Raw genomic sequence first — 17,932 nt, forward strand, 5'->3', positions numbered from 1 at the left:
CCTATAGTATATTACAGTGACAATGCGGGATAGATATATTTTAAAAAAAAACAATAATAAAAAATAGAAAAAAAACCTTGATTAAACATGTTGACAAACTTACTCAAAATTGTTTACTGTTCGCGCGTTTTCAGCGGTGAGTGTTTCGATGAACGAACGTACACAAAGTAATGTTTTACAGTGCCCCTGTAGGATACAGTTCCGAAATATTTAAAAAATCTTAAGTTTATAAAATGTTAACAAACGATGGATTTTATAAGTTGGTATTTTTTTTTGGGAACAAATAAGCTCTTTGAAGCTTCCTTGAGCATTTTCAGTGGCGAAGTTTTTCAATAATGACGTAATGAGTACTAACGGATTTTATTTCACAAACCTATTACATTATTACATATTTGTAAATATTTTTTTTCAAGAGTTTTTAGTTTTACGAGAGCTTGTCCATTGAAAGAGTTTGTCAATCTGCCTAATTTTTTGAAGACTTGAAGTGACAACGTGACGAATATTTCGGAAAATGAGAAATTTTGGTTTTAGTGAATATTTTAGATTTTTCGTTTGATAAAACCCTTATAAAACCTTTATAAAAGACTGTGATTTGTCTAATTCAAAAAGTAATTTACATACATTGTGAAAAGTATATTTTTCATGCAAGTGAATAGTGTTTATATTCTGTGTGTTGTACAATAATGGGTGCTATTTGGGTGTTATCCATTTATGTAAGACTTAAACGCAAGTGATATAAGAATGTTCACACCGGAGTTTCATTTCTCGAGTAAGCTCTTGGAGTTGCTGACTAGAGGCAAGTAACAGTGGGCGAAAAGTCTATAAAATAACTTACAAAAAAAATTGATTTTTTAAAATAAACTTTAACAAGTATTTTCAATCATCCAATGCATATACCACTGGTTTGGAATACCTTTCCTATTGAGAAGAACCAGCAAGTAACTCAGCGGTTGCTCTTCTCAAAGATTCAATTTATAATCCTGTGCCATGAAATGCTAAGAAGTAGGTATACCTATATTTCTTACTAGCTGATACCCGCGATTTCGTTCGCGTGGATGTAGGTTTTTTCAAATTCCCGTGGGAACTCTTTGATTTTCCGGGATAAAAAGTAGGCTATGTGCTAATCCAGGGTATAATCTATCTCCATTCTAAATTTCAGCCCAATCAAAGTAACAAACATACACACACACACACACACACACACATACAAACTTTCTCCTTTATAATATTAATGTGATAGGGAAGAAGGTTGAAGGCTGTGACGTTAATATACCTAGTAATTTAACATTGCTGTGATGAAAAAGCTGTGATGGCCTTGTGGTTAAGACGTCTGGCTCCTAATCGGAGGTCAGGGGTTCGATCCCGGGCACGCACCTTAACTTTTCGTTACGAACTACGTGTTAACGTCGAGTTCCGTGCGTCTTAAGCAATTAAATACCACTTGCTTTAACGGTGAAGGAAAACATCGTGAGGAAACCTGCGTGCCTAAGAGTTCTCCATAATGTTCTAAAAGGTGTGTGAAATCTGTCAACCCGCACTGGGTCAGAGTGGCGAACTATGGCCTAAGTCCTTCTCATTCTGAGAGAAGACCTGTGCTCAGGTAGTGGGCCGGTGATTAATTAAACATTGGATTAATAAAGTTTTCGTTTGTTTCAGGAAACACTCAGCGGGAAAACTTCAGTTTCACTGCCAGTAATGGTAAGCTTAGAGTTATAAAAATATAACAATATCGACCTTCGATGGATATAATGTCGAAAACAGCTAACAAACGTAATAAAATTGTTTTAAAACGTTGTTTGTTTAATGTTGATTGAAGATAACAGATAAGTATCACTGAAACAATTTAATTTCCTATATCTGTAGTTATTTGTCATACTTACTTACCTACTGTTTTCCTAAAAACACATTTATTTCTAGCGAATATTTGCCCGTGGTTGCACTTGTTTATTTGAAGTGTTGTAAATATGTAAATCATAATATTCTATTCATTCTATTGACTTTGTTTTTCTACATAGTGACTAAGTATAGAATTTTCAGGCTCGGAGAAAATAAAGTGGCAATTCAGAGCGTGGAATTCCCAACTTCTATGCGACAAATCTCAGTAAGAAATTAAGCTGGCACAAATATAATATTATATTAGTGATATGTACTTACATAAGAAGTTGCATAGTTCTAGTAGCACAAGAAAATGACGTTTTCGTTCGTTTCACGACGATTTTCCGCGCGGAAACGCGCGCATTTTTCCGTTAATTTTGTCTGGTTTCAGCCTGAATTCACAGTTTTTCCTAAAAAATTGCAAACCCGGCCCATAGCTCCGAAAAGTTAGTGGGCACCATATGCATCTTAAGCAATAAGTATCACTTGCTTTAAGAGCGGAAAATCTGAATGTCTGAGGGTTTTCCATAATGTTATCAAAGTCTTCTTAAGTCTACTATTACGCACTTGGTGTGGTTGGACTATGGCCAAACATTTCTCATTCTGAGAGGAACGGTTGATGATGATATTCTTAAATACTTGTAAGTACTATACTTGATAAAACGTTTACAAGAAAATATAAATACATTATTTTAATATTCCAAGAACTTTATAGATATCAGACTTAACCTCAAAATACGTCTGTTAAATATAACCGGGTATACAATTGGCATTATCACGCCTTATCACGCTCGGATCAAACTGTAACGGTATCGGTCAGAGAGATGTCATGCTACTAGAGTGTGCATTATCCCGTAAAATGGACTTAAGCTCAACAAAGACTTAAATATTTTTAACCGACTTCCAAAAAGAAAATGGTTCTCAATTTAGCAACAAAAATATTTTTACTTTGTGGTGGTTTGTATATTGATGGTATTTTTTTTTTCTCATACAGTAAAATGGCTTTGGTCCAATTTTTTATGTGTTTGTCAATAATATTGCTATCTTTATCATATTATTATGAAGCTTAGACTAACAGGATTGTTTTGTAGAATGGGATCGGCATCATCGCAACAACTGCAGAGAAAATTGATGAAGTTATCATTTCGAATATTATGCGAAAATATATCGATTGGGTAGAATTTTTAAAGCAAAGCTTTCTTCATGGGCATAGACTTTCGCTACGCTTCTGCCGAACGACAGTTCATGGGGTTGAATCAGTCAAACTAGCGTGGGATTCGTATGAAAGTCCAACATTTTTCAAGTTATATCCATAAAAATTGGTAGAGCTTTAGTTCAAGAATAAAAAAGCAGGTGTTTCATGATTTTTTGAAATTTTCACCCCCACTCCGGTTTCCAAAAATGCCATTTGAATGAAGCTGAGGTTTTTGTAACCATGAGGTAGATACACCTTTTTATGGCCTTATGGAAGAGGTTTGGTCTTCTAGTGATGTGACCTCTCTGGTATCAGTATATTATTTTGCGTTTATTCGCGGCTGGTCGTGACACCACAATGAAACCTTTCACCCACTTACTACCGCTACCTGTTGCTGCTGCCCCGTGCCCGCCCAAATAATCTAGATCTTGGATATATACCTATAGGTATTAAACTGTAGGTATTATATTAGGAATTAGGATCTATTTGGAGCACTAAGGCACGGTTAATTTATTAGGTTACTTGCTAATGCCGACGAAAAAGGACACAACCGCACTTATGACCCGATAGAAACGATTCGGTTCTGTGGAATAAAGTCCTAAGGAACAATTTTAATGCTTGCAATTAAAGAACAGCCTGATAAACCCCTTTATTATCACCCTAAAGCCAACATTGTAAACTGTAAGATTGCATACGTGTTCATCCTGCTGACAAGTGTAAATTAAAAATTTATAACACCCCCGACAAGTGAAGGTTACAGTAACTAGAAAAGAGCCGATAACTTTCAAACGGCTGAACCGATTTTCTTCCATTATATCTAAGAACACTCTCGATCAAGCCACCTTTCAAACAATAAAAACTAAATTAAAATCGGTTCATTAGCTTAGGAACTACGATGCCACAGACAGATACACAGATACACACGTCAAACTTATAACACCCCTCTTTTTGGGTCGGGGGTTAAAAAGTAGGCTTTTTGTAACAGTATCGCTATTCGTAGGATACTAGAATGTGCAAGCAGTGTCGTATAGCAGTAGACGTCTGTCTATCAGTAATTGATGATGACGATGACGGCTGTAAGTACTTTACCTACTTTTAATGCTAGTTCCGGAATCGGGTAAGGCCGCGGGGCTGACCAGCCCGCCTTGACATGGCGACATAAACACTATGTTATCTCATAAGGGAAACTTGAACCGTTACGGTTAGATCTTTTGGTCGGCCGGCTGTGGAGGTCGTTCGTCATTTTATCTGATAAGCGAGACGGAACACATCTGACTTAAATGTTTTATAGAAGCAGGCGTCACTTATTTTGCAATTCTGATCAACTCATTTCCGCCCCACTACTGAGTACGGGTCTCCTTTCAGAATGAGAAGGTTTTAGGCCATAGTCTGCCGCGCTTGCCCAATGCGAATTGGCAGACTTCACACACCTTTGAGAACATGGAGAACTCTCAGGCATGCAGGTTTCCTCACGATGTTTTCCTTCACCGTTAAAGCAAGTGATATTTAATTGCTTAAAACGCACATAACTGAAAAGTTAGTGGTGCGTGCCCGGGATCGAACCCCCAACCTCAGATTAGGAGGCGGACGTTCTAACCACTAGGCTATCACGAGCTTCATTTCGCAATTAGGCATTGTATTGTCTCCTGAGGATGCTCCGGTGTCGGGGCGAAACGTGCATCAAGTGGTTTTAGGATTAGTGTGGTGCTGCGTGGTGGTGGTGGGTGTGGCTATGCTTAGTGGCTGGCTTTTCCTGCATGTTTTTCAATGGGAGGGCGGTTGGTGCATGTCGCATGCTGCATGTTGCACCATACAGATTTGTTTGGTTTTAGCGTGCTTCATTTCGGTGGTCTTTATTTCTAGTCTACTTTATTTATGTTATTCAGGTACAAGTTAGTCCTTGACTGCAATCTCACCTGGTAGTAAGTGATGATACAGTCTAAGATGGAAAAGAGCTAACCAGGAAGTACTTCTATTACTAGTACTCACAGAATTCCATTCAAAAGTGTCACATGCAATAAAATAGAATCTAATGATTGTATATGAGGTGTTTCTACATGTACAATACAGTATATTTCACACGAAAACACCAATATTTCCTACCTAAAGGGAACAAAGTTCAATACAACATAAATCGCTTCCAAGTTCTCACCATTGATACGATGAGTCCGGCCTATTAGCGATCACCAGGTGAGGTTAACTATGCCCAAAACTGGTAAGAGATACACCATACAATTTGTATGAAACAACCTGCAGGCTGTATTTACCAGGTTGAAGATCAAGATAACGCCACGGCAGCCGCGCTGTGACTGCTGTTGATTTTATCGCGCTTTGCTATATACCTATGTTTATATCTGCGCTAAGTAACACATAGCCTATTATACATCATTGATGGGCCAATAGGATAACAAGCGTAAATTAAAAATTTATGACACCCCCCACAAGTGAAGGTTACAGTAACTAGAAAAGAGCTGACAACTTTTAAACGGCTGAATTTTCTTGGATTATAGCTAAGAACACTCTCGATCAAGCAACCTTTTAAACAAAAAAAAAAAAAATATTAAAATCGGTTCATTAGTTTAGAAGCTACGATGCCACAGCCAGATACACAGGTCAAACTTATAACACCCCTCTTTTTGGGTCGAGGGTTAAAAAAATGGTTCGAAAGAAAAGAACGCATAAGATAGAGTTCTGTAGCTATGCTGTTTGCTTGAAAATTTGGGGGTCATTATAATAATAATAATAATATAGCCTTTATTTACTGAAACATTTTTGCAATCATTACATTTAATGTTAATAAGTACTAGATTTTCCATCTTAAGTATATAAAATGTAGTACATAAACAAGACTTATCCTATTAATAATACTAATTTACATTTATATATTTTTTTTATACATCACTAGTTTTTTTTTTTTTTAAATTACTAATTTTCTTATTATATATTTACATTTTTAAATGAGTACACATTATTACTATTTCATATTACTACTTGTTTTCATATTTTAATAGGTAAGTTTCATTTTCTCCTTTCACATTTCGTTTCAGTACGCCCATTTTGGACGAAGGCCTCCTCCAGTCATATCCATATTTCTCTGTCTTTGGTTGCGTAATTTTACTAACTTTTCTTACATTCATACTCAATTTATACAAATAATAATACTAATGTTATGAAATAATAGGAATAGGAAATTTTTAGTATATACTCTTTGTTGTGTTCCTTTTTACGTTCGACTTATTTTTTATTTATTTTTGTTATGTAGGTATTTTATTATAATTCATACTTGTATTATCCAATCTAAAAACTCTTATGACTGGAGGGTATTGGTCTAGCTCTCCCACGGTGACCAGCCGGGTTGGGAGACTGTTTTTCTTAAAAGTTTTTCTTCTTATTGCTTGTTATGTAAATTGTGCTGAGTGGGCAGCAGGGTTTATACTGGATGGAGGGGCTGTGGTAATTACTATTCATCGCATTCCTCATCGAGTGTGACTGCAGTAAATATTTTTGGTGCTGGTGGTTTTTGTAGAAAACTATTCATGGAGCTTTGCCCCTTATTCTGGGTATTCCTCTTATGTTTATTTTTCTTTGCTATGTGATAATTTGATGAAGGTTGATTTACTTGAGCATAAGGATTGCTCATTTGACTCGGAGGGGTAGACTCTAATTCTCTCTTCCTAGAACTTTGACTATTTGTACTTTCAGCATTCTTTCGAGTTTTATTTGGTTCATGTATTATTAGCCTATCCTGGCGTAGATATGCGAACTTTCCTTCATTTCGTGCTTGTTGCAATTGGTCTTGAAGCTGTTTTCTTTTTTCCAATATTTGTTTTGGGTAGTCTTCCTTCAAATAAATTGTTTTGTTTTTAAGGTGCTGTTTATTTTTGAGAATAGAAATCTTTTTGCCATAAGTTGTAAAAGTGGCTACTATAGGTCTTATTTTATTTTCTGCTTTTTTCCCCATCCTTCTTGTTATTTCAATTTCGTTACTGTTGCAATCCACCTTTATTTCTGTTTTTACTATATTTATTATTTTGTTTTCTAATTCTTTATAAGATTTTTCCCCTTCTTCAACTCCAAAAAATATTATATTCCTGCATTTCATCTGTTTTTCTATTGCAAGAATCCTCTCATTTTGCTCGTTATTGTTCTTCTTTATTATTTCAATCTGCGCTTGAATGTCTTCGAATTTTGTATCTATATTTTCGTTAATACTTTTTGTGATTCGCTCTTCCACTATTCTGAGTGACTCCTCCGAATCTTTTCTGATGTCGCATCTAAGCTCGCGTAACAGTTGCTCGAAGTTCGACATTTTGTGAAGTAAAAATAAAAAAATAAAAAATAAATAAAAAAAACTTCAGAAATTCCGGACCTGGTTTCGAACCAGCGTAGATGTCGATTTCAGGTGGCGATGATCCGATCGTTCGACCGCTGAGCCAAAGTCGTTGGTAACTGATAAGACGAAATTTTTGTCCGCTTTGTTTAACTGCGTTTGACCGTTGAATTGTCACTGTTTTTATTTTTTTGCACACCCTCAAAAAGTTGTGTTTGTACAGATTTAGAATAATTGTTATTTTCGTGATATTTAACACTTTTGCAATCCACTTTTATGAACTTTTCCTTTATTTTATCAGTTTATAATACATGTAGGCCACTAATCGCGTATTGTTTTTCGCTTTGTGATCACTTCCACTCAGTCTTTTTTGTGTAGGTATATTGAAGTCCGAACGGGTGGCACTAAAACACGGAAATTTTCACAGTTCCTGGAAATATGTATTTTTGCAAACGTTTCCACTTATGAGTTGCACAAAGATTTACGTATTTAACACAATAAGAACAACTAAATTGCATTAATTGTATATTTAAAATATTTTTACGCGGAGCTAATGTTACACTGTACGCTGCAGCGCCCTCTCTCCATTGGGTCCAGGGGGTCATTACGTATGTCTTAAACGAGACTTTTTCTTAAATCTTCTCTAAAACAATTGAAATTTAACAAATATCACTCGAGGAGGTAAGCAAAATTTTTTTTCAAATTACGCTTTTCATATTCAGGAGTAACCTGAAAATTATATAAGTAGGTATATCTACTTTTTTCAATATAAATATGCCTCTGCGTAGCGCAAATAGATTTCTGTAACTGTACTAAATTTTTAACCGACTGCTTGTATACATTTTAAATAAGGCTTGACACACAGACAGATGGATAAATAGACAAACGGACTGGGCGAAACTATAAGAGACCCTTAAAAATTAACTACATATTTGCATATTTATTTTACATTAAGTACTACAAAGCTCTGATGTCGACAGAGCAAAACCATTACACTACGCATATTACCTATTACGCAACTTTTAGGCGCAACGCACACGTGCAGAAAGAAGTGTAGCTGAGGCGATGACTTTTTGAAAAATAAAGATTTTTACTTTGATATAAACAAGTGGCATGAAGCCTGTTGATACGGGTTCGCGGGCCCAATGACCTTCTAAAACAGTGGGCCTGTAAATGAATTGAAATGCAAAACTACTTATTTCATGAAAACTACCACCGGTTTTGGAAATTACAGATTCCGTTGAGAAAAGCCAGCATAAACTTAACACTTGCCAGTTCTGATAAGTAATTATTTATTGAAAACTATTCTCGATATTGTTGTTACTTGAAGTTTATTTGCGTATTGAATGCAGGTCACATCGTGGTCAAGCCGTAATAGGGGGCAAATAGCACCTGACGCGGCCGCAAGGTCACCCGTGTTCGTACACTAAATTATACTATGACCTACTAACTCGATACGCCAGTTATAATCTCATTAATGTAGACACAATAAATATCTCGCTCCTATAAAACACTAGCTTTTGCCCTCGAGTTTATCCGCCGCGTGAAATTAGGTCCTTGATAAAATCCCGTGTGAGTCACTTTTTGTGCCTCGACCTGCCTGTGAAAATCCCTTTATTTTCCAAAAATAGAATTTCCTAAAACTTTGAAATACCTACCTATTTCTTTATTTTTAACCCAACTACTAATTTTCATTTGCATACAGATAGCAATTATAACGTAGATATCCGGTAAGAAATGATTTTGGAAAATTTATCCCCTAATGGTGTAAAATAGGGGTTCTAAAGTCCACGCAGATGAAGTCACGGATAACCTACTTAGTCTATTTACAAACAACATAAGACTCAGTACTTTTTTATTTATATTTATACAAGTTAGCCCTTGATTGCAATTTCACCTGCTGGTAAGTGATGATGCAGTCTAAGATGGAAGCGGGCTAACGTGGAAGGGGTAGGGCAGTCTTTATTAAACCCATACTCCGTTGGTTTCTACACGACACTTTAACGATAGTTGTGACCAAAAAGTGTGGGAGGTTGTAGGCGGCGGTGGTAAACAAATGGCCCCTGTCGGACGTTTGGTGAGCCCTTTTATACAGAAGCCTCTAACGATGCCCCTCATTGTGAGGGGTTTATTTATTGTTTGAACAAAGTGTTCTGTAAAGGTACGGATACATTTTATGAATGTTCAAAGTCAAAAGTCAAAGTTTTTAGGGTTCCGTACCTCAAAAGGAAAAACGGAACCCTTATAGGATCACTTTGTTGTCTGTCTGTCTGTCTGTCTGTCCGTCGTGTCTGTCAAGAAACCTATAGGGTACTTCCCGTTGACCTAGAATCATCTTTGGCAGGTAGGTGGGTCTTATAGCACAAGTACAGGAATAAATCTGAAAATCGCGAATTTGTGGTCACATCATTTAAAAAAAAATATGTTTCAATTTTCAAAGTAAGATAACTATACCAAGTGGGGTATCATATGAAAGGGCTTTACCTGTACATTCTAAAACAGATTTTTATTTATTTTCATGCATAATATTTTTGATTAATCGTGCAAAATGTTGGAAAAAATACACGAGTACGGAACCATCAGTGCGCGAGTCTGACTCGCATTTGGCCGGTTTTTTTTAATTTGCAGACTAGCGCTTGGCTGCAATCGACCTGCTAGCAAAGTCATCAGGCCTGCTATAATGCAGGCCTTTACTTTTAGCTCCTTGTCTCTAGTGCTAATTCAGTCTGTTTGTGTGTATGTGTATGTTTGTTACTCCTTCACGCAAAAACTACTTGACGGATTTGGCTGAAATTTAAAATAAAGATAGATTACATACCCTGGATTAGCACATAGACTACTTGTTACCGGAAAATTCAAGAGTTCCCGCGGGATTTTTAAAAACCTACATCCACGCGAACGAAGTCACGGGCATGAGCTAGTATAACTAAAATAAAACTAAAATAAAGTAACTTCATAAAAAAAATGATTCCGACAAATTAAGATTCTCGTTTTTGAAGTCGGTTAAAAATAATACAATAATAAAATAAATAAATAAATAATACAATAGTTTTAATAAAAGAAGTGAACACAACAAAGTTTTGCTCGGCGAAAGTATAAATCCTCTATTCCCTTAGATCCCGTGGGAATTTCGGAAAAACCAGCGTTATTCCTTATCCACATTAGGCATTTAAAGAGAACCACTATGTAAAAATTCTGGCTTTAAGGGTTTGGGCTGGGCAAAAATGCTTTTCTTTTTTACCTACTAGCTGATGCCCGCGACTTCATCCACGTGGATTTAGGTTTTTAAAAATCCCAGAACTCTTTGAATTTCAGGGATAAAAAATGGCCTATGCCACTCTCCATGTTTTTAACTATAAGTTACCTATAATGATTATAATTTATGATAAGTTATAAGTTATGATAAGTTATGATACCTATAATTTTCATGGGTCTACTCATGAATAAAACCAATCACAAAAATATTTAATATTTTACTAACCGACTTCAAAAAAGGAGGAGGTTCTCAATTAGTCGGAATCTTTTTTTCTGATACAAACGGTTAGATCTGTTAGCTGCGCTTTATCAAACTAGATGGCAGCACTGGTATATTATACTGCAATACTTACTTCAATTCCGACGCTAAATAGAGTAGAGAGTAAACACGATTCAAGGTACAGCATTTTTGCAATTTGTGCATTCATGACCATCTATTGACAATTAATCAAACTAGAAAAAAATGAATTTTTAGAAATAGGAATCTCAGAGATTCCTATCAGTTTAATTATTCTCTCTCCTATAAATATTAATTATTATTACTTTATTAGTAATGTGTTTATAAGGAAGACTCCGTTCCGTTTTCACTTTTCGTACTTAGGACTGGAATTTGGAAACAATGTCAGTAGGTACCTACTCAGTTTTTTTAAATAATTAATCTGTGCAATTTTTCTTCCGTCGCGTTTTATCGTATTTGGTTTAGTAATTATTCCGTGTATGAAATTTTAAAAAATGTGTACCTAACTATACTTACCTAACTTTTTTTTTGTTTACCAAATACCAAAATTTCATATTCAATATTCGATTTTGGGTCAGCGTTCTAGACAAAGTGCCAAAATTTCAGATTTGTAACTCATTCAATCTAGGTACGAGCTAATCCGTAACACGCGGACAGACACAAATAGCAGATTAATAGGGCTTTCACCCTTTAGGTAAGGAACCCTAAAAACTAATTCCGAATTCGCAAAATGTAAGTAATATCTATGGCGAAATACAAATGTGGGCCCTTTCATAATAATTTATGATAGGCAGAATTTCTTTAGAAGTCCCATTTCGGCATCATTTGCGAAATAATAGACATTTTAAGGGTTCCGTAAATCCGCAAATCCCGCAAAATCAAAGAACTCCCTCGGGTTTAAAAAAAATCTATAATCCACGGAGATGAATTTCATGGTCAGTTAACAGCTTTTTAGTTAAATGATGGCAGCATTGCTTTACCCACAGATATTATTCTGTTTAATTATTCTGTTTAGCTCACACGAGTGTTAAGAAATCGTTGCGTTAAAACCTGGCGTTGGCGCTTTTTTAACATTCTCTCAGTGATTGTTCATACGAACGCTTTTTAAAATCACTCTTGTTTCGTCTCTGGCGCCCAGCGCTGTAAATACGACACTGCGCGATAAAAAAGCGCTGACTTAGCGCTTAAGGCCTCATTTGCACGAGAGCTTTTTTGACGTCCGTTAAAAAAGCGTTCAAATCAAACAATTAATGCATTCCCAAGTATCTGTTCACACGTCAACGCTTTTTTATCGCGCACTGTTGTATTGTCAGTACAACGCCGCGTTTTAACGCAAAGCTTTTTTAACGCTCGTATGAATCAGGGATAACTAAACAGAATGATATCTGTGGGTAAAGCAATGCTGTCATCATTTAACTAAAAATCTGTTATGAATTCATCTCCGTGGATTATAAATTTTTAATTTTTTTTTAAACCCAGGCCTAAGATACTGTTAAAACGAGACAGATTTATGCAAGCTATATGACGCTGTCTCGTTTTAACAGTGTCTTAAGTCTGAGCAAAGTCAAAGTGCGGTCTATAGATTTCTCAGACCTGCGTAGGGCCGGGCGTCGCGTTTCGTGCCCTTATCCAGATCTTGAAACGTTATCTCCAGAACTCGTCAAGTGAACAATAAACTCGCGATGGATTGTCAATAGCTCGCAAAATGGTTTTCACTCTAATTACCAAACGAAGCTTGCATCACCGCTCGTTATTCAGAACCATTAAACTGTCGATTCGCAGTCCAAATCTTAAGATTATCTTCAAGTCGCTAGATTATCTATGGACCGTTGCACAACAACGCTCAGTTCCTATTGAAAGGACAGTAAACAAAAGTTTCGAAAGTCTATTTTATATTAATATCGTTTAGTCGTAAAAGATTTAAGTGAGATTATTATACCTACAATGTGCATTAAGTTAACTAGCTTACTGTTTAACCGTTGCTGTTGGCAAATTGGCGTTGTTTTAAGCATAGGTATGGGTATTAAGTTATTTAGTTCCTAGAGCACAGAGAATAAGATTATACTTAATTACATATTTAAGATGCGACATGTCTTCGTCTATGTTGGTGTTAGCTGGCGGGCGTGCTCTGCTTTTTTGGAGTGTTTTTTTTTGTTAAAACTGACTGGAAAGCTTTAAAGGGGTAACCGTGCGTATGTCGCTGAGCGCCGACACAGACGGGGTCCTACTTGTATAGTTTAACTAACTTGTGTTACAAATATCTACAAACTTGACATTGGCTAATCCTTGTAAAGCCAGACGAGAAAGAAAAAAAAAAGATGCGACAAGATAGTGATTTGAATAAGGTCCTGGACTGTAGTAATAAATTGATGTGATGTGTTGTAAAGCAGTAGTATAAGGGTCTAGAAGAGAATAATTTAATAAACGTGACGTTAATGTTATCATACATCACGCTGTACGGAATGTGATTAATGACGCAACAATGCAGAAACAGCAAATATTTTTCAATTTTTTAACATAAAAAATAGAGTAATTTCTGCGCGAAAATATTTTTTATGCTAAAAAATTGAAACATATTTGTATCGATACGATCGCTTTCCGTATAGCGTGACGTTAATAATAATAATTAATTATGTTAATAATAACGATTTTTTTTTTAATTATTCTCTTTTATATTGAATTCTAGTCCCATAAACTACCGCTATATAAAACATCACATCATTTTATTGCTACAGTCCAAGACCCTAGGCCTATTGTAACTTTGATAATATTGTAAAGATTTGAAAAGAGCAGCTGCTGAGTTTCTATCCTACTGCGAGCCGACTGTTCTCTGTAGGATATGCTTTCCGAATCGGTGGCAGATACACAAATGTAGCATAAGAAACACTAGTCCTACATGAAATAAATGAATTTTTGTTGTGATATTCCTATTGAATAATTAAATGTTTTATTGGAAGAACTACGAAATCTTTGGTGCGGATACAAAAATACCACGGTTCGTATTCATATTATGGTTTACACTTATTTAATTGATTGTCGGGAAGTGTAGTATCCGTTGCCAATTTTTTTATTAATTACTTCTTGAAGTCGCTTAATTCGTATCGAAATTAAGTAGGTACTTACTTAGGTTCTCACGAACTTCCAACATGCCCCAAATTAATATAAGTATTTCCCATTCGATTGTAGGTATGTAATAAAAGTTTTTGCGCTAAAATGTACGGCCACGCCATATAGGGTCGAAAATTAAGCAAGTATTTATGTTTTTACGTTAAGTTTTAAAGGACAAATAAATGCGAAATGCGAAGGTCCATAAGGAATTTACGGGATTTTAAAACAATTAGAAAGTTAAGGAATTTCATCATAAGTCAGCATACACACTTAGACATAGTAATATTATGTCTCTTGTAGGGGCTTCCGTGTAGTCCCGTTGTCCCCGTTACAGTGTCCCTGTTAACGGGGACAACGGGACTTGAATAAAATTATTAAAAACTTATCCCGTTGTCCCCGTTCTCTGTCCCGCTTAACGGGGACAACGGTATTTGAATAAAATTATTGAAAATCAATTCCGTTGTTTCCATCCTCTATTCCCGTTCAATGCCACACGCCACGATCTAGTACAGGCTGAATCCAGCGACTCTCTGTGACTTGTTTGATATAGTTTGTCTATCTAGTAGGGGTCTGTCAACGCTGCACTTAGCGCTGCGAGGTCACCAATCCAGCACCTTGGGACCTCAACTTCTATCGGCTCTTTCAATTGTGTGCCTATTGCTACTCTACCCTCGCATCCCGCTAAGTAAATAAGATAAGGAATTCTCGGGATTAGAAAACGATTAGGACCTTGTGTATATCAGTGGTTTACAAAATATCTACATAATTATGTAATGACAGCCACTATTTTTTAGTGGAATAAAGGGTTGCCAAAGTTTTCCATTGTCCAAAAACAGGGTTTTTGGCAAGAATTTGGATTTGAATTGGATTTCACGAGAATCTCACTCGATTAAGTTCGGCCTGAAAATAAAGCTTCTCCAGCTAGTGATTGGTCGGGATTATCTTTAACTATAGGTAGTCTGGTACAGGTTGCTACTGAAAAGTGAAACACTGCATGTGCAAAATCATATTATGAGCGAGTTTTACATAGTTCTTTAAATCTTAGTGGAGTTCAATTCGTTTTTGCTTACAATATGATGTCCAGTGCCATATTAATTTCGAAAGTTCACAGAATACGATTTTTGTTTGAGTGTAGTGCCAGAGTGAACTAGAGTGAGGGAACTCGGTTTGATCCTGAATCGACGATGTGTGAAATATTATAGTGAAGTGAAATCTTAGAAAATATCGCTCTAATAGGGCTACCTGCGTCAAATGTGACCACCATTTGACGCCTGCCAGTGACGTCGACGCGACTACGTTTTATTAGGAGTTCTCTAACTGTGGTGAACTATGGTAGGTAGTACCTACTAATTTAGTTCAGTCGTATTTTGTATTATTTCACACAGCATTAGCAGTGTACATAACGCAAGTTTATTTTATTCAAAGAATTATTTAAGTGTGTTGGAACTGGGTATCGGCAAAAACACATAATGTTATAAATATGACGACCTGCGCAATGCGTGTATCGGCGGCGGGAGATAAAAGAGGGCCTGCACTTACGCGCCCTCGCGTATTCATAGTGCGATCCTGCAAATGTAACAAAAATGCAATATTATTGAATGTTCTTAAGTATAGGTTGCCTGGAAGAGATCACTATAGTGATAAGGTCACCCTTTGTTTTTAAGTCTATCCTGTATTAAATTCTTTGTCATAGTCTTAAGCAAAAAAGATGTTTAAATAAATATATAAAATGCAATTTGACTATTTCTTTTACTAACCAACTTTCAAAAAGGTTTCTTATACACGATATTATGTGCACAAATGTACGTTGAGTGTAAATAGAATCTTGGACTGTAGTAATAAAATGATGTGATGCTTTGTATAGTGGTAATTTATAGGACTATAATCACTATTAAAAAATAGTTAAAAAATCGATTTTAACATAATATTAACGTCACGATACACGGCAATCAATGAAATCACAAAGCGATAAACGACAAATATTTCCGAAGATATTCATTAGATGTTCAACAAATTGAAATGAGGCCACTTCTTAAGACCTGCTAAACAAAAAAAGAATCATCAAAATCGATTGATAATGGGCGAAGTAATTGCTTAACAAACATACGAAAAAAACATACAGTTGAATTAAGAACCTCCTATTTTTGAAGTCGATTAAAAAGAAAATGCAATGCTACTTGTGAATCGGTTACAAATGAACTGAAATAAAACGAACAACAAAAAGCGGTTGAAATTTCACAACAACGAAAGGCCTTTTGTACGCTTTAATTTAGCGATTTAATAATACTAATTATTATTGACAATTATTGTAAAAGTGCCGGACTATAAATAACAAGTGACCGCGGCGCAGGAATGTGCTACAGTTTAAATGAGGCTGTGCGGGTCGAACCGGTCGCGCAGGCAGCGGCCGCGGGCGGCTAGCCTCCGACTTGAGGGGACAAGGCTTTTAGGATTTCCGAAACTGTCCCTGTGTTTCTTAAATTTATGCACAAAAAAGGTTTTTTTAACTGGCTTTACAGTTCTGGGTTGTAACCCTTTTGAGTCTTCCAAATGAACAGTAATCACAGACAATATATTTTTCTGTAATATTGACTCAAAGTTGATACCTTACCTATTGATTATTATTTATTTGTTGTTCTGATAGGTTTAAAGTAGTATGCCTAGCAGTAATTTCTCGTTATAAAACACGGTCATTAATAAGAAGGAACTGCAGCAGCAACTCAACGGATTTTTGGAAACGTTTATTAAAAAAAGTGCGGCCGTTACGCTTGCTTTATACAAGCGGTTGTCATTTCTTTAGCGCACTCGCTGCACTTGCAGTTTTTTATATGTACTTTGGTAATTTGATTTTTTAATACTTTGATCTCATTTTGAAATGTGCCTATTTATTAATTGCAAATAACAAAACTAGTAGGGCTAGTCTAACAAAGGTTGAAAGATTCGCATAATTACAATGACTTCGTGTAAAAATATCCCGGAAACAGTTGCCTTAAAAATAGTGACCCTATCAGAGTTCGGGGAAAGGGCGAGAATCGAGATTTATAACTAAAATTAAAACCCGCGTGGAAACCAGATCACTCAGCCACCATTATCGATCGTTTTGTGTCATGTGTTTTTCTTTAATGAATGTTATTAACATCGCATGATGCGTTGAAAAATCAACAGCGATTTCGTAGGGTGAAAAAAAAAACACGTTTTTTTTTTCTCGGAACCAGTCACTTTTTACCATATTATAGGTAAGTAAAGGAAGAACGGAAAAACTCAATGCAATAAGTACTCATTTGTTCTTTTTGAAACTTCTGTGAATAACTGTATGTAAAAATATGATCCATTTTTCTGAAGCGCTATCACACTAATATTATAAAGGGGAAAGTTTGTATGTGTGTGTGTGTGTGTGTGTGTGTGTGTGTGTGTATGTTTGTTACTCCTTCACGCAAAAACTACTGGACGGATTTGGCTGAAATTTAGAATGGAGATAGATAATATCCTGGATTAGCACATAGGCTACTTTTTATCCCGGAAAATCAAAGAGTTCCCACGGGATTTCAAAAAACCTAAATCCACGCGGGCGAAGTCGCGGGCATCGGCTAGTCACACATAATTATGACACAATCGCAGTCTGATTACTGTGTAGACTACGTTTTAGAGTTAAACTATCGTGAGTGATTTCCTAAGGATAATCCCGACTATACTTAGTGGTAAGTAGTATTAATCACGTGGTTAGTCGATGTAAGCCTAACTTGTTAGAGACTGTCTCAACCGCGAAAATAGCTCATATCTTATCAAAAAATGCATTATTACATCTATTACATTACATAAGTTTCTACTTTAGATCAGATGATAATGCAATCCAGTTTCAATCTGTCCAGATGACCTTTCGGGCCATCAAATTGTAAGTTTGTAATTGTTTACCACAAAGTATTGGTAAATA

The 17,932-nt window shown here is 35.9% G+C and overlaps 1 protein-coding gene across 2 annotated transcripts in view; it reads left to right on the forward strand.

Annotated features, from left to right (window-relative positions):
* The window catches only part of LOC123872287 (ataxin-2-like), a 302,090-nt gene that overhangs the window by 36,300 nt on the left and 247,858 nt on the right, over nt 1-17,932 (forward strand). The window contains exons 1-2 of one of the 2 annotated variants that reach the window (XM_045916490.1): nt 280-796; nt 1,657-1,698. In XM_045916490.1, the coding sequence (XP_045772446.1) occupies nt 742-796; nt 1,657-1,698 (97 nt within the window). In that variant the 5' untranslated portion in view covers nt 280-741. Of the gene's footprint in view, nt 1-279; nt 797-1,656; nt 1,699-17,932 lie in introns of those variants that run through there. The other variant, XM_045916488.1, reaches the window with a different exon arrangement.

Source organism: Maniola jurtina, chromosome 15 (genome assembly GCF_905333055.1).
Source record: "Maniola jurtina chromosome 15, ilManJurt1.1, whole genome shotgun sequence".
NCBI classification, from domain to species: domain Eukaryota; kingdom Metazoa; phylum Arthropoda; class Insecta; order Lepidoptera; family Nymphalidae; genus Maniola; species Maniola jurtina.